The sequence below is a fragment of the Ursus americanus genome, chromosome 15 (genome assembly GCF_024610735.1).
Source record: "Ursus americanus isolate L20-20 chromosome 15, mUrsAme1.1.p, whole genome shotgun sequence".
NCBI classification, from domain to species: domain Eukaryota; kingdom Metazoa; phylum Chordata; class Mammalia; order Carnivora; family Ursidae; genus Ursus; species Ursus americanus.
Window position 1 is genome coordinate 58,029,580 of NC_142141.1, and position 23,956 is coordinate 58,053,535.

Consider the following 23,956-nt stretch of genomic DNA (forward strand, 5'->3'; position numbering starts at 1 on the left):
CCCAGGAGTACCAGCCTTGCAACACCAACCCGTGCCCCGAGCTGAAGAAGACCACACCCTGGACGCCCTGGACGCCCGTCAACATCTCGGACAACGGGGGCCACTATGAGCAGCGGTTCCGCTACACCTGCAAAGCCCGCCTGCCTGATCCAAATCTGCTGGAAGTGGGAAGGCAGAGAATCGAGATGCGGTACTGTTCCAGTGATGGAACCAGTGGCTGCTCCACAGACGGTGAGCGGTGACCCCCCAGCACTTACCCACTCCCACAGACAGGCATTTGATCCGTCTCTAAAGTCATAGAAGAGCAAGGGGATGTTCTCCCTTTGATTACTTTTGGTTCCTTGGACCCAGGGTGGGTGGCCTTGATGAATGACAGAGGTAGTAGGCCGCCATGTTGGGCTGCCATGGGTAGGATAAACTCATGGGGGTGTGATAGACGTCCTCCTGCCCTGCCAGAGGGAAGCTGTTGCACAGAGTGGCTCTGACTGCGGGCCACCAGTTAAACACGTGTCACTGAGCTCTCTGCCTCCTCTGGGGAGCTGCTGGACAGCAGGGGCAGCTGGGTTGGCCAGCCTGCATGCTTGGAGGCCTGGCCATTGCCATCAAGAGCCACTCCTAGTTGTACGTCCTGACATTAGCCATCTCCTGACCTCAAACCACTCTGCTCACTGTAGTTCAGCCACTATATATAAGATTGTTCATTGTTTCTTGAAAAAAAAGTCTGCTTAGTGAAAAATTTTATGTGACTGGGTCTACAATTTCAGTAAATCAAACACCCATACATGTAGAAAATCAAGCAAAATGATCTTCATTCCTACTAATTTTGTAAAATCCTGCTTTAGTAAGAAGAAAAGACATACATATGCTGGAATACAGAGGGAACCGAGGACCCATTGTAAAGATTTACATTCCGCAAGGGACGATCTTGTGATCTCACGTTGGGATTGTGACATAACATACAAAATTCCCAGTTAAAGATGCATTTCTGATATTTTTCAGAATTTTTTTAGTATAAGTATGCCCCATGCAATATTTGGGACATACTTATCCTAAAACATTATTTGTTGTTCGCCTGAAATTCATATTTAACTGGGTTTCCTCTATTTTATTTGCAAATCCTGGCAACCCTGTCTCCAGTTCATACACTTAATTTTCTTACTTCAGGGCAGGCGGTGACCTGTCTTATTTCTTACGACATCGGGTGAAAAATAGACAATGAGTGGCAGTATTTCCCTACACAGGAATATCATTGTCTCTTCTGAACTTATTTTTTTACCCTTTTTTTCAGAGATTTTATTTATCTATTTCAGACAGAGAGAGAGTGCGCATGAGCAGTGGGAGGGGAAGAGACAGAGGGAGAAGCAGACTCCCTGTGGAACAGGGAGCCTGACCCGGGGTGGGGTGGGAGGTTTCCATCCCAGGACCCTGAGATCATGACCTGAGCCAAAGGCAGATGCTTACCCAACTGAGTCACCCAGGCGCCCCTATTTTTTACCCTTTTATTCTCAGATACGTACAAAAACCAAGGCTGATGTGTTTTTGATGATAGTAATATAAACTAAGAAAAAGTTTGATACACATTTATAAAAGATATCCCATATTTCCTCCAAAATATATCATGAGCAAGGCTTTAAAAGTACTTCATTCTTCTTGCATCTTAAGGGCTCCAAGTTCTAATGACCATCTGCATGTTTTGGTATTGACATCTTGAAAATACAAAATTGGACTTCTTTGCCTCTGACCACACAAAATGAGGCTGACCGGTGCCTAGCTGTTCTGCATTGACTAACCACAAGTATTGGTTCATCGTAGAAAGACATTTCAAATCCATTTTCTCTAAAGAGCATCCTACCGAGGTTTCTGAGCCAGAGTTATAAGTAAACAGCAAAGGAGCTCAGTAGTGGACAGGACTCTTGCTGTATTTGCCTTCTCGCGCTTCCCCAGAACTTCATGAAATACTTTGAGAGCTGTTCTTTTTTTTTCTTTGTAAGATCTTATTTGTTTATTAGACGGAGAGAGAGACAGAGCACAAGCAGAGGGAGAAGCAGGCTCCCCACCAAGCCAGATGCGGGACTCGATCCCAGGACCCTGGGATCATGACCAGAGCCAAAGGCAGATGCTTAACCCACTGAGCCACCCAGGCAGTCCCGAGAGTTTTTTGTTAAAACCTGAGTCACATTGCCAGCTTTTGAGAGAATTAGAATATTTGTTAATATTGTAAGTGAGTAGCCGTTTTCATCAAAGCAGACAGGAATTTTGGCTATGGCTAAGTAATTAAATGACTTAGCAAGCGCAGAGCGCTCAGAGCAGACCAGTCACATGGGAAGTCTTCAGAGCCTGTTCTGCCAAGACAGCTCCCGACTGGCACTGCTGCCGCTGCCGCCACGCATGTACGTGGGGAACACTGCTGCGAGCAAGCACGCTCTGGACCTCACGGGTGCGTGGGCCACAGCGCACTGTCGTTCAGGGATGTGTTCAGTTCTGGGTCATGAGCTCCACCCCCTGCATGGTTCCTGACAGACACCTGTCTCTGTGGCCCGTGATTCCAAAGTGGTGGACTCTGCGTCTTTCAGCAGCCTGAATTCACCATGGAAAGGCCCACGGGGAGAGGGACAGGTTTGGAAAACTGTCTGAGCCATGCTTTCCTCTGCAGAGGACTGTCTCCGATGGTGACCATCACTTCGTCTCGTGAAGCACCGTTTGCTCTAGAATTCCCAAGGGAAGTGAGGGAGTTGTGTTTTCTTTGTGAGAAGTTTCTCAGAACAATGAGTGACCTACAAACCTCAGACCTGATCCTTGCATAAGGATGTGACCACATTTACCAGTCAGGTTCTGTGTTGCATCCTACGTAAGAGCAGCCGCAGAGAAGGACGCTTGAGTTAGAGGAGGTTTTCATTCACCGCAGCTCTTTCCTTCGGAAGTAGAAAACATGCTCAGCTGATTTGGGGGATGTAGTTTCAGAATGAAGCAGGCAGCTGATACACAGTGGAAGTTAGTTTGGACTCCGGTTACTCTCAGAATTTCTAACAGGACTGCACTCGGGCCGTTTCGTTGGCAGGCCTTTCTGGTGATTTCCTGCGCGCCGGGAGGTACTCTGCCCACACCGTCAACGGGGCTTGGTCGGCCTGGACGTCGTGGTCACAGTGCAGCCGCGACTGCAGCAGGGGCATCCGGACCCGGAAGCGTGTTTGCAACAACCCCGAGCCCAGGTATGGGGGCATGCCGTGCCTGGGCCCGTCCCTGGAATACCAGGAGTGCAACATTTTGCCCTGCCCAGGTGAGTGGATTGAGTAATCTGGGAAGCATCTGGAAATTCAAGGGCCTTAGATGACCTTGTAATTCAGGGAGGCTTGCTCGACTTCCTTGGCTTTATGCTTGAGATTATATTTTGTAAAATCACAGATTATATTTTCTAACTGCCTTGGTAAAAAGACAGCTATAACCTAGGCTGGGTAATATTCATTTATTTCTCCTGATTTTTAAAGAAACTAAAACATTCTCGTGAGCCCCTATGAGGCTCCTGGGCCCTCAGCACTGTGCCTGATGGAGCAGTCGGCCCTGCGGTCCTGGCCTAGAGAGATGGGTTGTGTCCTCGAAACTGGAGGCTGGCCTCCTCCCAAACTGATGGGCCCAGCCCTCCAGGGACTGCCCTCCCTTCATACCACAGATTCCTCCTCTAGGCCAACAGCTATCAAGAGTGACCCACCAGGGACCTGCCGAGCCAGCCCCTAGTGTCCTCAGTCAGCAGGGCTCCATTTTGTCCTGAGTTCAGTCCTCTGATCACACGGTCTTCTCTCTTGGAGGCTGACAGGCTGTGTTGTCTGGGTCTTCCTCCTGAGACCCAGCATTTCAGCCCACGGAGTTCCCAAATGAGCACAGGGTTAGTAAATGAGCTTAAAGAGCCTCTGTCTTCCTGGACAGGACATTGCGTGCAGACCCAGTCCTGAGGGCTGTCTGTCGTGGTCAGTGCTTCAGCCCTCTCTATGCTCCCCCTGCTGAGCTCTGGGGGCAACCCCGGCACCTGGATCACTTCTACCTGACATTCCCATAACCAAAGGATCTTTCGTCGATACCTCACGGCCCCCCGGACACTGCCTGTGGCTGTGCACGCTGCCTCTGACTCTGCCCAGTGAAGGTTCCAGAACAACAGGGACTCCTGTGATGGTCCCTCTCACCGTAGTGCCCCCAGCACCCTGCACAGGCCTCGCACACACAAAACAGCCATCAGGGATCTTTCACTGAATGATGAGGAAACAAGCACTGGGTTACTTGGTCTTCCTTCCTTCCTTCGTTCAACTTTGTCAGCAAACGTGTGGATCGCTCACTGTGCACCGTTCACAGGGTATATGTGGGTCAGTGATATGGTCCAGGTCAGAAAGGAGCCTAGAGTTTGTGAGGAGGCATCCTGTGAATAATGTCAACCCAGTATGGTCACTGGCTATTGGGTTGGTGACCAGATGTAGTGGCTACATCAGCCCAAGACCCACTGAGCTGGAGTCATGGAAGCTACCCCAATCTGGAAGCCCCTGAGCTGACTTGTGAGGAACAGATAGGAGTTGGCCAAATAGAGGAGCAGGGATGGGGAGTGGGGGAGGGGTCATTCCAAACGCCAGGTACAGTGTTTTTAGAGATACAGAAGCCTGGAAGCATAGCATCTTTTTTAGTAGGTACAGATAAGTTTCTGAGTTCCTTAAGCAAGAAACTGGCTTGTAACAGTGTTCAGTGAGTATTTGTTGGGTGGGTGAATGGATGAATAGATGGATGATTGGGTGATGGATAGATGAATGATGGATGGTTGGATGGAGGGATGGGTGGGTGGTAGGTGAACTGGTGGATGGGCGGTGAGTGAGTTGGTGGATGATAGATGAAGGATGGATGGATGGGTAGGTGGATGAATGGTGATGGTTGGATTGGTGGATGAATAGATGGGTGCATGGATGATGGATAGATGGGTGGTGGATGAATTAGTGGATGAACAGATAGGTGGATGGATAGATGGATGATGGGTGGATGAATGTATGAATAGATGGGTGGATGGATGATGGATGGGTGATGGACGGGTGATGGGTGAATTAGTGGATGAACAGATAGGTGGATGGATAGATGGATGATGGGTGGATGAATGTATGAATAGATGGGTGCATGGATGATGCATGGATGATGGATGGATGGGTGGTGGATGAATTAGTGGATGAACAGATAGGTGGATGGATAGATGGATGATGGGTGGATGAATGTATGAATAGATGGGTGGATGGATGATGGATGGATGGGTGATGGACGGGTGATGGGTGAATTAGTGGATGAACAGATAGGTGGATGGATAGATGGATGATGGGTGGATGAATGTATGAATAGATGGGTGCATGGGTGATGCATGGATGATGGATGGATGGGTGGTGGATGAATTAGTGGATGAACAGATAGGTGGATGGATAGTTGGATGATGGGTGGATGAATGTATGAATAGATGGGTGGATGGATGATGGATGGATGGGTGATGGGTGAATTGGTGGATAGATAGATAGTTGGATGGATGGATGAGTAAATGTACATTAACCTGAAAATACACAGTTCTCAGCTTTGAGTAGGCGGAGCCCAGTAAGGCCCTGCTCCCATGGCTGCTCCACTCCTCCTACGCTGACTCTGCCTGAATTTCTCCAGCCTCAGGAGGCTCTTCCCTCCAACCACTTGACTGTCCCAGCCAAGTGATGCTGAGGGGGTGGGAAAGGTCACAGAGCCAGTTCTTTCCCACAGCCCCAGAATAGAGAGTAGGATTCCTCCCTGGCATTGGGAGAGAATTCGTTGGTGACATCATTAGACTAGGATCTGTATTATAAACTGAAGAGGGAGGGCAACAAGGGAATGTTAGGATCTCTCATCCACCCTCGCCTCCCCAGGCTCCAGACATGGGTCCTCATTGCTGTCAGCAGAACATGCAAACTCCTCCAAATGCTTGGATGCCACTTTGGTTCTTGAGTGCAAGACGCAGACCAATCTCAGATACACCCCTTAACACGACCTGGTGGCTATTTTTATTTGAGTTGATTTGATGGTCAAACCAATATTGTGTATACATAACCTTAATGTCTTGAAATAGCTCCATCCTCATATTCTTTCTGAAAGCCAAGATTCCATGGAGGGTTGTGGAAATATTTAGAGTCACCCCTGTCACTCTCCACTCCGGAATGGGAAAGTTCAGGGGACTGAGTTGGGCAAATATGTATCTTCTCTCCCACCTTCTAGAAAATTCCTAAACACATGACAGGATGTAACTTGGCAAGGAGGGGTTGGAAGCGCTCAGGGATGTGGGTGCTGAGCTGCTCTGCCAGTAATAGGGCTATTTTCGCCTCATTTAGGATGATACTGTCGTTCCTATGAATTGACTCATCCTTTGTCCTACTGGGTCCATAAAGAACAGTTACAAGTGGGCACTGTATCTTATTTAAAAACCAGTTTTCTTTTTAAGGGACCTCCACACTGTTTTCCAAAGTGGCTGTACCAACTTGCATTCCCACCAACAGTGTAAGAGGGATCCCTTTTCTCCACATCCTCTCCAACATTTGTTGTTTCCTGCCTTGTCAATTTTTGCCATTCTAACTGACGTAAGGTGGTATTTCAGTGTGGTTTTGATTTGAATTTCCCTGATGGCTAATGATTTTGAACATTTTTTCACGTGTCTGTTAGCCATTTGTATGTCTTCATTGGAAAAGTGTCTGTTCATATCTTCTGCCCATTATTTGATTTGTTTATTAGTTTCTTGTGTATTGAGTTTGAAAAGTTCTTTGTAGATCTTGGGTACCAGTCTTTTATCTGTAGTGTCATTTGCAAATATCTTCTGTCATTCGTGGGCTGCCTATTAGTTTTTTTGACTGTTTCCTTGGCTGTGCAGAGCTTTTTATCTTGATGAAGTCCCACAAGTGCACTACTGGGTATTTACCCCAAAGATACAGATGTAGTGAAGAGAAGGGCCATATACACCCCAATGTTCATAGCAGCATTGTCCACAATAGCTAAATCGTGGAAGGAGCCGAGATGCCCTTCAACAGGTGACTGGATTAAGAAGATGTGGTCCATATATACAATGGAATATTACTCAGCCATCAAAAAGAAGAATTTCTCAACATTTGCTGCAACATGGACGGGACTGGAGGAGATAATGCTAAGCGAAATAAGTCAAGCAGAGAAGGACAATTATCATATGGTTTCACTCATTTATGGAACATAAGAAGTAGGAAGATCGGTAGGAGAAGAAAGGGAAGAAGAAGAGGGGGTAAACAGAAGGGGGAATGAACCACAAGAGACTATGGGCTCTGGGAAACAAACTGAGGGCTTCGGGGGGGGGATGGGATAGGCTGGTGATGGGTATTAAGGAGGGCACGTATTGCATGGTGCACTGGGTGTTATATGCAAGTAATGAATCACGGAACACCACATCAAAAACTAGGGATGTACCGTATGGTGACTAACATAATATAATAAAAAAAATTATAAAAAAATAAAAATAAAAAAATTTTAAAAATCAAGAAAAAAAAATAAAAATAAAAACCAGTTTTCTCTTTATGATTAAATTTGAAAATAAATCTAAGGCTAGATGAACGTAAAATCTTTTAAATCGATCAATGAAAAATTTGATCTCCAATTCCAATGTGTATAATAAACTGCCATAAAGGTTTAAAGTCAAGATCTTGTTGAAATGGTCCTTTTTCCCCTTCTGTGGGTTGATCTAGTAGTAACTTTACCTACATAATTTTCCTCCAACGTTGAGAAATAGCTTGGTCTTTCTTCACTCCTTTTTTCAATCCATGTTCGTTTCAGAACTAAGGATTCCAGACCTTGGCCTACAAAGGTGGAGACAACGGGTAGTTCTTTGTTACTGAGTAATATTCAAGTTCAAGTAAGATTACATATATATGAAAGCCATAAGTATGAGGGAGGAGGGACACTGAGTGACAGTCTAATGGAGGGGCAGACTCTGAATGCAAATGACGAGTTGGGGCAGCTGTGTGTTCTGTAGTTGGGGAAACAGAGCCACATACACCCACGTCCCAGAGAACTGTAAGGGCAGGACTTTGTATCACTGACAGCCCCCAGGAGGCCTGACACTCAGACATCAATCATTTCGTTTCGCTCTACTCTTCAGATGGCTAATAATCGTACTTTCTGGGGGTGTCATTCTTGTTTTACTATGGTGGGGGGAGTATTCAGCCAGAACTAGACTTCTCATCCTCTTCTATCAAGTGTACCTCATCCATGAATTTCATCTGATCAGCAATAATTCCCGACAGTTAATTGCCTTGATCCTTGCAGGAAACATGGATCTGAGCTTTTGTGTATTCGTCTGATCTTCCTCTCAACTGGTCTTTCTGGGCCAGGAGGAGATTCCCACAGGGCTTGTAGCGACGTGACCGGAGTTCCATGAAGCCCTAAACTGTGCCTGGTCCTGGGCTCAGCCTGCTGGTCCCGCCCCCCACTCATCACCTCTGCACCCTCACCCCTCTGTGCTTCTATCCGTATTTCTAGAACATCCCCGTGGTGGTGGTGAGCACAAGGGGCAATACCGAGTGAGTTAGTATTTGCACTAGTGTGATTACTCTGTTAGTCCAGCACGGTTTACGCAGCAGACTAGGAAGCTTTAAGGTGCACAGCCTGGCTCCATTCCCCCGATGTTCCACCCCTCGCATGGTGGCTACATTTGTTTTCTTTCCTTGGCTTCCAAGTTCCTGTTTCCCAACCGAGTTCTGCATGTGCCCTGGCAGTTAAGGCTATGTCGTAAAGCTTTTTAATACTCTGTAATTTCTATTTTGGAAATACTTTAGCCTTCGTACTTCAATATTCAGTATCCTTTTTCATCCAGTACAAAGCACCCTCCCCCTTGCGTCCAGAGTCCATACTCCAAGAAGAGGTGGAGGTCGGTGCTGGGAGCATGGGGTTGAGGTGGCAGGAAGTGAAGAGCAAAGTTAAACTGGTCTGGGGGTGTCCAGTGTTTACAGAACAGGGCAACTGACAGAGTAAAGTGGCTGGAATTTTCCTCTGATTTCTCTTTGTACTGGAAGCAACTCTTACCCCAGTTCTGAATATATCCCTTAGGACAGTGAAATTACAGCTGAAATTGGTAGAGGTAGATGTGATCTTATGGTTTAAACTGGCAAGTGGGAATGTTTTAGTGTCTGGGTTCTGTTACAAATGCTCCCTCGAACTGTTCGCATTTCGAACAAGAACTACATTCTATTAAACAGCAAACAGTTCTGCAGGGGAATTTTTCAGGATACCAAGAGGACAGTTGGTGTGAATGGGGTGGGTAGCATTTATTAGACTAGAAGAGATAATGCTTGGAATATTAGTTGAAACGTGGATAGGAATGAATACTATTTGAAATATCACAAGGTGGGTTCTAGACATCAGCTTATCAGCTTCCTGGTGTGTGACTGTGAGTGCTGCATGATTATAACAGGATTGTGAACGAAAAAAATCTATCTTTGGTTTAGTTTTAAACTTTTTTATTATAGTAAGGATATTTAACATGAGAGCCACCCTGTTAACAAATCTTTATTTTTTTAGAAAATTTATTTATTTACTTGAGAGAGAGCAAGAGAGCAGGGGGAGGGGCGAAGGGAGAGGGAGAGAGAGAATCCCAAGCAGACTCCTTGCTGAGTGCAGAGCCTGACACGGGACTGGATCTCACGACCCCCCGAGCTGAAGCCATCTGACTGTTGAGTCAGATGCTCAGTAGACTGAGCCACCCAAGGGCCCCGGTAAACAAATCTTTAAATGCACAAGACAGGACTATTATCTGTAGACACAGAGCTGCACGGCAGCGTATCTGGGCTTCGGTGAATTATACTGCAAAGGACATGGGAGTGCAGATACTTTTTGAGGTCTTGATTTCAATTCTTTTCAATGTCTGTACCCAGAAGTGGGATTGCTGGATCAGACAATAGTTCTTTTTTTTTTTTTAATAATAATTTTTTATTATGTTATGTTAGTCACCATACAGTATATCCTTAGTTTTTGGTTCTATTTTTCATTTTTTTGAGGAACCACCATACTGGTTTCCCTAATGCTACGCCAGTGTGCATTGGCACCAACAGCGTGCCAGGGCTCCGTTTTCTCCAAATCCTCACCAACATTATTATTATTGTTGTTACCTATTGTTTTTCTTTTTATAATCTCCATCCTGGCAGGTGTGAGGTGATGTCTTATTGTGGTTTTGAATTACATTTCATGGATAATTAGGGATGTTGAGCATCGTTAAACATACCTATTGGCCACTGGTCAGCAGGTCTGTTATGAGGTACAAAAATGAAGAATCCTCAAATCCCACGGTTGGTTCTAAGTCAGGTTCCAGCACCATCTAGATGAGACAAGAGTCTTTCTGAGCCAGACTGTCTTGTGTACATTCAGACACCCAACCTCTTTGGCACCTGTTATTCTAAGGCACTGTGACATATGGGCACCTTCCTTTGGGGGGTGCAGGCACATGTGCTTGAGACCAAGCTTCGGCTCAGGGTGTAGACAGAGAAAACTGCCAGCAAGCATGTTCCCAGTAAGGATAGATATGGAAGAGGATTTTTGAAACGTTTACAATTCTGCCTCCTTTTACTGGTATTACAACCAGTGGCAGATAACTGACTGGCTCCCTGGTGCTTCCCGATCCAGCTTATTGCCTATTAGGGAAAATGTATAAACTTCTGAATCACAAACTCAATTTAAAATTGGGTTCAAATATTTCATTTCTGTTTTGTTTTTACTTTTTTGCAGATAAAAATATCATAAAAATGAAATTTCTGCTCATGTTTCTCGAAAGCACTTTTTTTTTTACCTATGCCTAGATCTAAAGGAAAATATTACTCTACAAAGATGTATTCAGTCATGGTGGGTGTATTAAAATACAAACATTGTGATTTTAGCCAAAACAACCTTGCGTCCTGAACGACTTTGGCATTGCTTCTCATGATTGCTTCTGGTTTTTGTTTTTCAAGATTTAATTTATTTATTTGTGAGAGAGAGTGAGAGCACAAACGGGGGGAGGGGCAGAGGAACACGCAGACTCCCTGCTGAGCACAGAGCCCCATGAGGGGCTCAATCCCAGGACCCGGAGATCATGACTTGAGTTGAAGTAAGATGCTTAACTGAGTGAGCCACCCAGGCGCCCCGTTCTGTTTTCTTTTTATGTAGTATACAGAGGAAATAAGCCATGAAACTACGTACATAAGGTAACAGTGAGTCTCTCATCAGCTTTTTAATGTCCTGAGCTGCGGTGATGGCTGTGTTTGCCCACCGATGAGTCTCATGGCCATGTTGACTGCACCTTTGCTCTGGGACTCAGCAAGAAATGGGGCTGGCTAGCAAGAGGGAGCATCGTTCAGGAGGTAGATAAATAGCGGGTCAGATATGACAGTATCAGAGACCGCAGCCAGCGTGAGGGGCCAGTTTCAGCAACATCAGCTAACACAGGACAAGCACCGGGGTCCCGCATCCAGGCCGGCCACCCGCGCCGGCGGTCAGGAGGCCCGTGCGCAGGTATCAGGAGCCCGGGCTGGGGCAAACGGGAGACATGCTCCGGGTGCCCGGCAGTCATGCAAGCCTCATGCCTCATGTGCACATTGAAAAAACTCAAACTCTCCTCTGTAACCATCCCGGTCTGGCTGTGGATATCGGGGTTCGTCTCTGTAGTCCCTGCTATAAACCCACTGCCAGGTCAACGCGGCTCATGCTCCGTTTGGCTGTTTGGTGCCTACATCCCCAGAGCGCCTTTCACAGTTCCTCCCAGAACCTGTTAGCTTTCCTCTAGCCCCCTGTCGTGGAGAGCATTGTAATCCAGGTCGGAAGGAAGCCCGTGAATGACACACAGCGTGGCTCGTGGTCCTTCCCGGGGACTGGGGCGTTATATTACATACCTGGCACACCTCGGCTCTCTGCATGCTTGCCTGTTATATGTTTAGAAGTAAGAGGAGCTGAGAAAGCATAGGGAGAAATAGGCGAAGCTGGTTTCGTCCCCAGGAGGAAGAGCCCAGACAGCCCTGTGAGCGGCCAGGGGTGTGCATCGAGGCCTTCGTGTAGGGCACGTTCGGTCCGCGGCCGCATCGGATGGGTCAGATCGGGGTTTCAGAAGTGCTGTGACTTTGTGTCCCTTCCCAGTGGATGGCGTCTGGTCTTGCTGGTCTTCCTGGTCAAAATGCTCGGCGACGTGTGGCGGTGGGCACTACATGAGGACTCGCTCGTGCACAAACCCAGCGCCAGCCTACGGAGGGGACATCTGCCTGGGGCTTCACACGGAGGAGGCACTCTGCAACACCCAGCCCTGCCCAGGTAAGCGGCCTGCCTGCTTCCACGACTCTGGGCTCACCCCGCCCCTTCCCTCCCTTGATTTACAAAGGGTGAAATTGATGAGACCCCATGACGGCAAATACCGAAAGAGGAAACACCTCAATCCTGCACTCTTATCCTTGAAATGACATCATACCACATTGGTCTACAGTAGAATAAATAGTTCTCGCCGTGCCGAAGTGTTGCAAGTAGTAACAGACACGGGGCATCACAATGCATTAGTAAAAGGTTTAACCTGGTAATGGGATCTGAAAATCTGGTTGGGGAGCAAGGGGAGCCCTTGTGGAGGACTTGGCCTCAGGTCCGGGGGCTCGAGGGGATCCAGGCTCCGAGGCTAGGTAACACAGGGGCCCAGTGGGTACACTGTGGCAACGTCCTCATCCAGTAATCTGCTTTGTCCTGACACGCAGAGGCCACTTGGAATGAAAATGAGACACCCTCTTCTGAGTCTAACTTTGACATGAAAACACTCAAACTTTTTATTTTTTACCTTGCTCCTGCGATTCTTTCTAGATGGTTCCATTTGTATTGAAAAACTGCCTAGAAACCAGATTCTTCACAGTTATCCCCAAACCTGGTACTTTACATGTTTTTAAGGAAAAACGTAACCTCTTTACTTAACGGTGGATCCAGGCACACGTTTGATTTCCAAATTTTCCCTGTAATGCAAAGACAAGGCTGAAATTTAAGAAGAAAAAAGCAAACTGCATTAAAAAAAAAAAAACCTTTTTAATTTGTTCGATATTTTCAAATAATACTAAGAGCACATTTTTTTTGACCTCCTTACTTAAAATATGAGTGTTGTTTTCTTTTCACACATCCATAAGCCTGGGTGAATTTAACGAATCAGAATGAATTTTCCATTTCAGGGTAAAGTGACCTTAGATCACTCAGCTTTGGGCCTTAACCCAGACTCGTGCACGGATCTTAGGCACGTAGGCCACAATAAACCTGGGATACGATAAATTCTCCCTCACGTACAGCCTGACGTTGGCATATCGAGTGCGGAATTGTTTTCGTAACAGAAGGGAAGGTGCTTGTAGGAGCTGGAAACCCCTCTCAGCAACCAGGGCTCTCTCATTCCTGCACCGTCATTTCTCTTGCCCGAGCTCGGAGGCCCATAGGAACTTAGGCGGGAGAGCGTTTGAGGACTGCTCTTCAGAGGGGCATGGCCCGGTGGGAAATGTGGTCTGCACTGACGATTTCTCTCTCCTGACCACTGACCGTCTCTGCACAGCTGGACCTCAGGAAGTAGCGTATTGAGTGTCCCCTTACAATGACTTTAAAACATTAAAACAACATGGATTTTTAAAAAGTGCATTAGGGGCGCCTGGGTGGCGCAGTCATTAAGCGTCTGCCTTCGGCTCAGGGCGTGATCCCAGAGTTCTGGGATCGAGCCCCACGTCAGGCTCTTCCGCTGGAAGCCTGCTTCTTCCTCTCCCACTCCCCCTGCCTGTGTTCCCTCTCTCGCTGGCTGTCTCTGTCAAATAAAGAAATAAAATCTTTAAAAAAAATAAAAATTAAAAAATAAATAAATAAAAAAGCGCATTATTTTTGATCAAAGGTCTATAAGCTCTTTTATTCATGCCCACATGTAATTTATTGACTGGAGTACCCAGAAGATACATGTCCATCTTATTTATACACAGCCCCGTTACAAATGTAATATGAAAATTTAAAGTCGTGTGTGACCTGTGGTGCTTCCAGGTGGGTTGATCTCAGGAGACGTTTTTATCACTCGTTCCCCACTTCCTGTCATTTCAGAGAGCTGGTCGGAGTGGTCACACTGGTCTGAGTGCGACGTGTCTGGAGTCCAGGTCCGTGCCCGCCAGTGCATCCTTCTGTTCCCCGCGGGCAGCCAGTGTTCTGGAAACACCACCGAGAGCCGGCCATGTGTTTTTGATTCCAATTTCATCCCAGGTAAGGGCAGAAAGGCCTGTCAGTGTAACCAAATCATTTTCATCATTTAGAGAGGAAATGAGTCATAGGTGGGAGTTATATCTGTCCTTTGAGGTCTAGTTTGGTGAAACAGAGATGATTCTATCAACTCTTGTGGTTTCAAGGTAATTAGACAGTAGATTTGCAGATAACTGTGGGTGTAGGCTTGAATTTAAGCCATGAGTGTTAAGAATTTTTTTAGCACAATATCTCCTACAATTTACTGACTATAACACAGTGAGATGATTTTGCTCAAAAAATCAAAATAGATTATCTTGTTATTTTAACATTAGGTTAAATGCCTTTGCAGTGCTGTGTGCATGTGTTTGTACAGAGGAAAAAGGCCAATTCTTTATGCAACCTTGGTTTACTTGGGAAGGTGGAAATGTCCCATGGGTCTCATCTTGGAGAAGAGACTGGCTGGCCCTTGGGCTACGGGCTTTTCCATGTGAAACTGATGTTCAGTTACTGATGATAGCAAGTCACCTGCCATATGTAGGCATGGTGTTAGATACTTCCAAGTCATTTTGTGTATGTCCACTGTGGATGTTAGGGCAATGATGTGGACCAAGGCAGAGACCGACCTCCTACAAGGTAATAATAGGTAATTACCTTGTTTTCTTCTACGTATGGAAAAGGTAACCATATTTTAGAGAAAATTATTAGCATTCGTCTTACAAAGTACCTCCATCATGTATGGTATAGAACTGCAAGTGTTTATTGTGTTGTTTTCCTTTTTGACCACAGGCGTATTGCTAATTCTTGTTACCCACTGAAAAATCAAAACAGGAAAGAATACCATCTCCGGTCTCCTGAAATGGTGTTTGATCCTTGTAGGTTAAAACATTTCCAGGATCTGTTCTCTCGTTGGCATTTTACTTGGGTATTTAATGTGTGTCATGGCCAAAGGCATGAGTGGGTGCTGAATGGGGGCTTTATTTGTTCTGGCAATTCCCTTGGAGCTCGTGGATTGGTGCCCTCTGCAGGGAATTTGACAACACTGACTTTGCTCAGAGGCGGGAACACCCAGGCAAACACTGTGGACTGTGGGGTCCACAGCTGGCAGAATATATGGTAACAGAAAATCAGCACATATTCTGGCCTTATTTTGAAATCATTGCCCTGGTTTCAACCCAAAGGATCGTAGCCTTTTCTTTCCATGATAATGAATCTCACTCCTTCCCAATACAGATGATCTTGACCAAATATATCTCAGGTTGGTTAAAACAAAGAAACATAATTTTTTTTTTAAACAAGTAATCAGGCTTTTAGAGCTTTGACTCACATAAAACACAAAATCATTAGACATTCTGTAAGTGACTCATTGATGTGCTCTTTCTTCCCAACACCCTTTACACATCGTGATTTATTTTTTTTTACAGAAGTATCTGTGGCAAGATCCAGTAGCATAGAAGAGAAACGGTGTGGGGGTAAGTTCCTCTTTTTAACTAATTTTTAATTGATTTCTGAGATTTTTCCCATCATTTCTCTTCCCATATGTTTCATCTGATGTTTGGCCCAAGAAAAACAGACTGGAGAAACCCTTGACCCAAACACCTTACGCTGCGGTGGTGTGAATGCGGGTAGTCAATATTTGACATCTGGATGAGTGGGTCTCGGGTGCAGTATCTACCAGCCTCATCAGCATCACCGTGGCAGGTGGGAGGAGTGCAGATCCTTAAGCCCTGCCTCAACCTGTACGATCAGAACCTCTCTGGGTGGGGCCCAGCACTCTGTGGCTTAATAAGCTTTTCGGGGGATTTTGGTGGATGCTAATCAGCATTAGCACAGCTAATAACCAGTGATCTTGATATTAGCTATAGTTAAATTTCTCATGAGTAAAACTCAATTCAAGCATCTTCTTTATAGTGCAAACACATGGCAGCCAGCCTCAAGCCCCCAGACTGTTGGAGTGACGACATCGTAATGGGGTATAAGGTTATACCTACATCTCTCGAGGTGGTTTTTAAACTTTCTGCAAACCTGAATGACAAAACTCACCTTCTCTGGTTCCAGTTCATGCTAAATTTGGACTTGACTGCCCGTGTTTACCTTGTCTGGGCAGGAGGGACTGACTGTCCACTGGTCAAAGCCCATGTTCTGTCCACCTTGGGTAATCGGAGCCAATATCCACACCAAGACCACAGATTTATCCGTGTGGCTGGTGACCTAGAAATGCCCATTCCTACCATAATCCATCCCACCAGGGAGTTGTAGAAGCTCAGCCAGAGGCTCCAGTCTTTATGTTCAATCCGAATCCAGAGCTTCGTGGGCATGTTTTAGGAACGTACTGACTGTTACTAATACATTAATTAAGAGCTCACTCTCTGATGCATTCTGTTTAGTTAGTTGTTAATCTGTTCATTTAATAATCTTTGCGGAGCGCCCACTCTGTGAGCTCTGTGAGGGGCACTGAGTTGACCGTGGGGACACAAATAGCCCCAGCCCTTCTGGAACCAGCAGTCATATCATAAAAGACCCCAGTGCCTGAGAAACACAGTGTCTGGTGTCTGCCCTACATCGGTTCAGCAAGCTCACGGAGGGGCAGTCACTGACTTGGGATCCAGCTGGAAGATGAACAGTCACTAGTTCCCATAAAATAAATCCTAGCTGTAAGTGTCCCTTAATATTTTTGGATCAGTCACTCTATACCACTGTATTAAATGGCAAGAAGTATCCTATTTGATCTTCACAAAGAGTGTTCGTGTAGGTGCCACGGCCCACAGTTCCTTAGTGTAAAACCTTTGGAGATACAGGAAGGTTTTAGAATTCAGCGTTTTTCAGATTTCAGTTGGGTCATAGGGGGCTTTTGGTGTCTATTATGTAACACTCTGCAGTGCCCAGGTCTACATTCTGTAACCAGTCTCTTTCATGATACTTTGTGAAGTGTGGGCACAGAGAATGCTAATGTTCCTCCTGCCGTTCTAGTTAGTTCTGCAGCTGAAGGGTCGGGTCAGGTCATGCTTTGCTGCCAGGTGAGTGATGAACAATCCATTTCCAGAGATTTTGGTTTTGTGAATTGCAGCCATGCAATGTCATTGGCATTAAGGTCGGTAAGAGTCAGAGAGATGAGGCCACAGGCCGAAGTTCGCGCAGGTAGTCAACAATGGAGCCAGAGTTTGGCTCCAGGCAGTGGGATCTGAGTGGGAGCTTTAAGGCCAGAGTACCACAGGAAAAGGATCTTGGCAGTGGGTATCTGGGAGGATTGTGTCTGGAGGGCTGGAGCCACAGCAGTCCTGGTCAGGAGACAGTTTTGGACAACACTCAGGGTCCAGGGACACCTGCTGCCCTCGGAGGCAGCAAAGGTCCAAAGTGAAGCAGTTTTTAAGAGTGTCCATGTCCTATGTGAGGCCAAGACAGAACTTGGCCAAGACTATCAACCAGCTGATACCTCTGCAGAGTTGATTGGCCCTCCATGCCTGCCAGAGATTGAAAAACCATTTTCCCCAGCCAGCCCTCTCTGGGTTAGGATATAGGAGACCTTCAAGGGCCTTGAGCACCTGGGAGAACATGGTGCAAAGTCCATTCCCATCCTAAAACGCTGCTTCTTGTGTCGGAGTCAGATGGGCTAATTGGCTACCCAACCCCAAGTCAAGCCTTGACATGCTGTTGATTAAATCATAGAGACATTCCTTACTCTGTAATATTCAGAACTGATGTTTTTCGATGTTTAGGCTGCTCACATTGACACACAGGCAAGTCAGAGGTCATATGGGTCTGGGTGTTGGGCTGATGGGTAAAAAGAACCCCTAGCAAAATGTTTTGGGATGTTTAGGGAGACAACACAGATGTCTTTTTTGGTTTCCATTTGAAGAGAAATCAATCAAATTTTGTACAGGAAATCATCCAGTTGAGCCAACTGGATCGCTGGTTTCTATTCCAGCTTTCCTGACCAAAAACAACAGGAAGAAAAAAAGCATGTTCAAAGCAAAGAGCCACACTAAGCAAATTCAAAAGAGATTTAATAGACACTATTTCTCCCTATGCAGAAAAATGTACGCCTGTTGAAATTTTTCAATTTAGCTATTTTTAGTTTCATGAGACACAAAGACTATATAATCCTCATAAAGATGTCAGTTGGCCCCGGCCTTCCCCGGGCACCTGCAGGCATGATTCATTTGACTAATGACAAAGTATCTGCATATGGCGGGCATCATACATCTTCCACATGTTATAATAAACTGTTATCAGTGCGACAGAAAGGACTTTTATCAGTAGATGCGTTGACCCTGGGGAGTCAAAATGGCTGAAGTATAAAACAGTGACAGCACGTGTGAAATGTGCTCTCGCTCCCCTTGAGCGTAGCTTCAGTGTTACAGTAGACACTTCTGGCGGTTGCTGGTGGGATGCCCCCTGGATGCTTTGTCCAACTGGCCCAGGTCGGGTGCTGTCCAGCTCTGGAGGCTTCAGACAAAATCAGGAAAGGTCAGAGATTTATGAATTGCTTCCATTTTGTTAAACCATGGACCAAAGAATCAAGAAGTGAAAAACCAGTGGATGTGGGGGAGCAGGTGATGCTTGTGGAATATTCTAGTAACGTCTACCTGGATTATCCAGGGCTTGATGCTGAAGCCATTGGACGCCTGCGTTAGGAATGGAGTAGGAGTGAGGGGGTAGCAGCTCACAGTGAACCCAGCCTCTATGTATGCCGGCTGCTTACCTGGGGAAGCAGTGCCATCTCTCAGGAGTCCCGGGAACGCGGCATCTGGGAGCAGCAAAGGGACGACGTCAGGGTGTTGGGGGACAGTGAGGGTACCCCATCTCTGCTGCAGATTCAAGCAGGAGCCAGGGTAGTTGAGGGGCAACCATCCCAGGGCCTGGGTGCAGGGGACAGACTTGCAGGCCTTCTCTCCCTGAGAGCCTGGGGACCTCTCTCTGTGGCTGTGTGATTCGCCTGATGTCTCCAGTGTGCCTGGCAGGCATTTCCAATGGTTCTATTTGGGTGCGGGATGGACAGACAGATCAGTGAAGAGTGTGGGTGACACTGCACCCCCTGGTGGTGTATGGATGGGACACCATGGGGGAAAGCCAGTCCTTGGGATGTGTCCTGTGCTGGGATAAGACCAGTAACCACAGGCGACAGGTTAGCCACATGGCACCAACACGGAGTAGAAAAAGTAAGGTCATGTTCTGCTTCACCTGATTTCCACTGAGCCCAGCTTCGTGAGCATTGCCCAGATATTGTCTTTATTCCTTGAAAGGCTTGAAACCTTCATTGTACGGTATTCCATCAGCACGTGATGGACATCTATTTGCTTTGCGGTTGTGTCTCAGACATTACAAAGGTCTTTGTTATGTTACCTTGATGTCCCTCAAGCCAATCCCATATTAGAGATATAAATCCACGTCTGCTCATTTTTTCGACATCTTGTATGCATAATTCAAGGAAAATAACCCAAAGATGCTATTTAATAGAAAAAAAACGTAAAAGAGGGTTGTTTCATAAACATTAGAAGATCATATTTTATTCCCTTGGCACAAACCGTTTATTTCTTTGGTATAAATCATTTTCTTTATAAGGTCTCCAAAATACAGTCATTTTGAGCAAAATTGGAAGCAGTCAATGCGTTCTCACTTTGTTCATGTATGCTAAAGGCTGGGATGTTCCGCCTGTTAGGGAGCATGGAACAAGTGTTCTCTAGGAACCCCCCAGACCAGAGATCACGCTGCACTTGAAACACATGAGCCGACTTGTACAATCCCTTAAAGAAAAAACTGCTTCTGCTAGTACATTAAGGTGACCTCCGAAAGACTGACTGTAGCCCGTAAGAGCATGTGCTGAAAATATGCCGTGCTCCCTGCAGGGGAGCGTGTTGGCGGCCATGACATTTCAAAGGAAGGTCACGGGCCTTTTATTTGGTCTTGCTCTTTTCATCCAAGTGCGTTGAGCTGTTGAGTGGTGTGTTCTTTTCCAAAGTAGCGTCGCTTTTGATGCTGTCTTCCCAGAGTTCAATATGTTCCACATGATTGCCGTGGGGCTGAGCAGCTCCATCCTGGGCTGCCTCCTTACACTGCTCGTCTACACCTACTGCCAGCGGTACCAGCAGCAATCCCACGACGCCACCGTCATCCACCCTGTTGCTCCCGCCCCTCTCAACACCAGCATAACTAACCACATCAACAAACTGGACAAGTATGACTCGGTGGAAGCCATCAAGGTAAGGGATCGGCAGACAGACGGGCAAGGAACGGCCCCTGGGAGCTGTTGGCAAAGCTCAGGGGTGGTGGCTTCAGTGAAAGAGTGGAGAGCAAGGTACCAGGTGCCTCTCATGATGAGTTGCCATCTTAGCTTCGCTTTACCTGCAAGAAAGATGGCACCTTCTATTGGGAAGTAGGTTAAAAATAGGACTTGGGGGGCGCCTGGGTGGCATAGCGGTTAAGCATCTGCCTTCGGCTCAGGGCGTGATCCCGGCATTATGGGATCGAGCCCCACATCAGGCTCCTCCGCTATGAGCCTGCTTCTTCCTCTCCCACTCCCCCTGCTTGTGTTCCCTCTCTCGCTGGCTGTCTCTATCTCTGTCGAATAAATAAATAAATAAAATCTTTTAAAAAAAATAGGACTTGGAAACAGCAACAGTACAATGCTGGAAAATACTGGGTCATTGGCCAATGTCCAGCTCTGCCTCCACTGTGCCTTCCGTGTCCAAAGAGAGGTCTTGCTAAAGGGAAGAGCTCCAGGCTGAAGACCTGTACAGACCCGACAGTGGTAATGAGGACCAGGATGGGGTAATCTGATATCCGGGTTCATTGCAGGAATCACCAGGATCGCATCCTGAGAAAAATTGTTACATTATTATAAAGATTATCTTCAAATAATTTTTATGCATAATGAAGGTTTTCAGCTTCGCGTGCTGTGTGACTGGTGTGGGACGAAGTGTTCTGTTACGTTTTCTCAGTGGGCGATTAATTCAGTGCTCGACCCAGAAATAGAGAGTCGATGGCCTGTCTCCTCATTCTGAGGAAGAAGGAGTGGAAAGGGCATGAGCTCTGGACCAGGCAGACCTGAGTCCATGAGCCACCAGCTGGGTAAACATAAAGCCAGTTACTCACCCTCACTGAGCCTCTGTTTTCTCCTCAGTAAATTGGAGATCATGAGAAGCAAATGAAATAGTTACACTAAATGCCTTGAATAGTGGCTGGCAAAATAAACGTGGTTTTTATCTGAGGCACTGTGTGTCAGGGTTTAGAATACAAGTTAGTTAATTCTTTGAACCTCAGTTTCTTCATCTTTAAAATGGGTATAGCAAAATGTACTGCCGTATCTCTGTTGTGAGGATTAAACGGGATAACATACAGGAGTCGGGGGTGTCGCTGGAAGGGCATCCAGGGCTCCTGTCGACTTCACCCCACGTGCCCTACCACCCACGTGAATGAAGGACGTTCTCATTCTGATATTCCTCTTAAATTGGTGGTTCCCCTTAACATTCCCAGGGAGCATTTTGATGCTCTTTCTGCTATGTTGGTTTCCTTTGAAATTTGATTTCCTTCCCATGTGGGAGGATGGAACGTCTTCAGCCCTTGCAACTTCAGGTGGTTGGAAGGTCTTGTGTCCTGGGGACCATAGTGTCCTCTCTTGTTTCCCTCCTACCACGAGGCCCCCTTCTCCACCACCTGGACAGAGACAGAGCCAGTTGGCCTTTACCCATGGCCCTTGCTTACACCGGGATCCAGAGCCCATCAGCACCTGATGCTAATCACGTGCTGGGGCCAGGGAAGGAAGCACCAGGCACTGATAACACGCCCCTCATACCCTCTCAGCACTGAGCGCCCAGAGTATGAGGGGGAACATGAGCTCCTTTTATGAACAGGAACCTTTCAAACAAGCCTTCAGAACCCAAGAATGGAGCTCCTCTAAGTGTGATTCCAATCTATCAACCTGTGTTATGTCAAGTGTCTCAAGATAATTTAGCTGGTTTTCTGATCTCACTTGAGGTCACTTCTGATCTCACTTGAGGTCACTTCTGATCTCAGAGGACCCACACAAGATAATAAGAAATGTCATTGCTATGAGGGCAGAGGGCTCTGAGGGCACTGACTGCTGCCTAGTCTCTAATGATCTTTCTGGAACTTTCTTCTGATACCTTGCCCTGACCAGTCCTGGACAGTTGGCCTCTGCCAACCTTCTGACATCTTTATGTCAGTCCTTCTAGTATTTACCGTCAACCTGGCATAGTTTGCATTTTGAAAGTGTTGGTGGGTGCCTTTAATGACTTAATAAAGAAGGACATCCGTGTCAGAAGTGGCTACAGTAGCCTGTGTTGGGGGACCCATAGCTGTGCCCCCCCAATAATATGCATATTATGGCCTGCTGAATAAGAAGGTCCAGGCCACATGGGATCAGCGGGCAGCTGCCCCTCTGGGGAAGGAGAAACCCCAGGGTTGTTTTGACGGAAGGCACAGTTTCAGTGCACTCACTCAAAGGAAGTCAGGTCCCAAGGATTATTACTCACCCATCCCAGTGAGCCTGGGGAAGGGCAGTCCTCCATCCCTGGTCAGCAGTGAGCAAGAGACAGAGAGAGGGCAGCAGGCACCTGTTACTTATAAGGTGGTTGGGGCAGACATCACTCAGATTTTGGAGGCTCAGCTCTTAAGTGGCTATTTTACTTCTTAATTTTCTTCAAGATTTTATTTATTTATTTAGAGGATGTGCAAGTGGAGGAGGGGGAGGTGCAAAGGGAGGGGGAGAGAGAGAATCTCAAGCAGACTCCCCGCTAAGTCCGTCTCAGGACCCTGAGATCCCCGAAATCAAGAGTCGGACACTCAACCGAGTCACCCAGGCGCCCCTCTAAGTGGTTATTTTAAAAGATGTCCCAGAATAGCTCTATTTTTAACTTCCTGAGGAAACTCCATACTGTTTTCCAGAGTGGCTGCACCAGCTGGCATTCCCACCATTCCCACCAACCATGTAAGATGGTTCCCCTTTCTCCACATCTTTGCCAACATTTGTTGTTCCCTGTTAATTTTAGCCATTCTAACTGATTGTGCGGGGGTGGGGGGGATGGGGTAACTGGGTGATGGGCATTAAGGAGGGCACGTGATGTGATGAGCACTGGGTGTTAAACGCAACTGATGAATCATTGAACACGACATCTGAAACTAATCATGTACTATATGTTGGCTAATTGAATTTAAATAAAAAAAATAAATTAAAAAAAAAAAGGGATGCGCCAGGAAAGCAAACCAGGAACTTATGGTGGGAACACTAAACTGGGGTCCTTAGGTAAACGTGCAGATGCTGGGTCTGAGCGGGCTTGCCAGGCTGCAAAATGCCCAGGTGGCTACTTGGAGTGGCTGCTCTCTCATCACATGCTCACCTGCTAACAAATGTAGACAATGAAAAGAAATCAAGCCATTTGAAATTCCATGCATTTACTTAAATAAGCTCCTTCAAAATCTCTTATCATTGTACCTGTCCGTGATAATCAGGAAGCTGCTTAAATTTTACTCAGTTACGTAGCACTCAAAGTGTCTGTTGATTTGAGATCGTTGGAGTTTTAGGTTTGTTGAAGGTTTGGATTTCTCAAGATCTACTTACCAAAAACTGCCAACCTCATTCTGGTCATGAAACAGGTCCTCAGGAAGGCAAATAAGGTGAAGAAGCAAGTAAGTGAGAAATCACACTTAGAACAATCGAGCCTCAGAAGGGAGTTCATATTCAACGTAATTGTTCCTTCATTATGTTCTCTTT

At 46.4% G+C, this 23,956-nt stretch overlaps 1 protein-coding gene across 14 annotated transcripts in view; it reads left to right on the top strand.

Annotated features, from left to right (window-relative positions):
* Positions 1–23,956, top strand: part of SEMA5A (semaphorin 5A) — a 475,859-nt gene that overhangs the window by 444,287 nt on the left and 7,616 nt on the right. For 8 of the 14 annotated variants that reach the window (XM_087867978.1, XM_045795946.2, XM_087867979.1 and 5 more), the window contains exons 16-22: positions 6–231; positions 3,059–3,277; positions 12,142–12,312; positions 14,095–14,250; positions 15,651–15,698; positions 20,215–20,426; positions 23,131–23,173. In XM_087867978.1, the coding sequence (XP_087724104.1) occupies positions 6–231; positions 3,059–3,277; positions 12,142–12,312; positions 14,095–14,250; positions 15,651–15,698; positions 20,215–20,426; positions 23,131–23,173 (1,075 nt within the window). Of the gene's footprint in view, positions 1–5; positions 232–3,058; positions 3,278–12,141; positions 12,313–14,094; positions 14,251–15,650; positions 15,699–20,214; positions 20,427–20,826; positions 20,975–23,130; positions 23,174–23,750; positions 23,872–23,956 lie in introns of all 14 variants that reach the window. The other 6 variants (XM_045795947.2, XM_045795944.2, XM_045795936.2 and 3 more) reach the window with 5 other exon arrangements.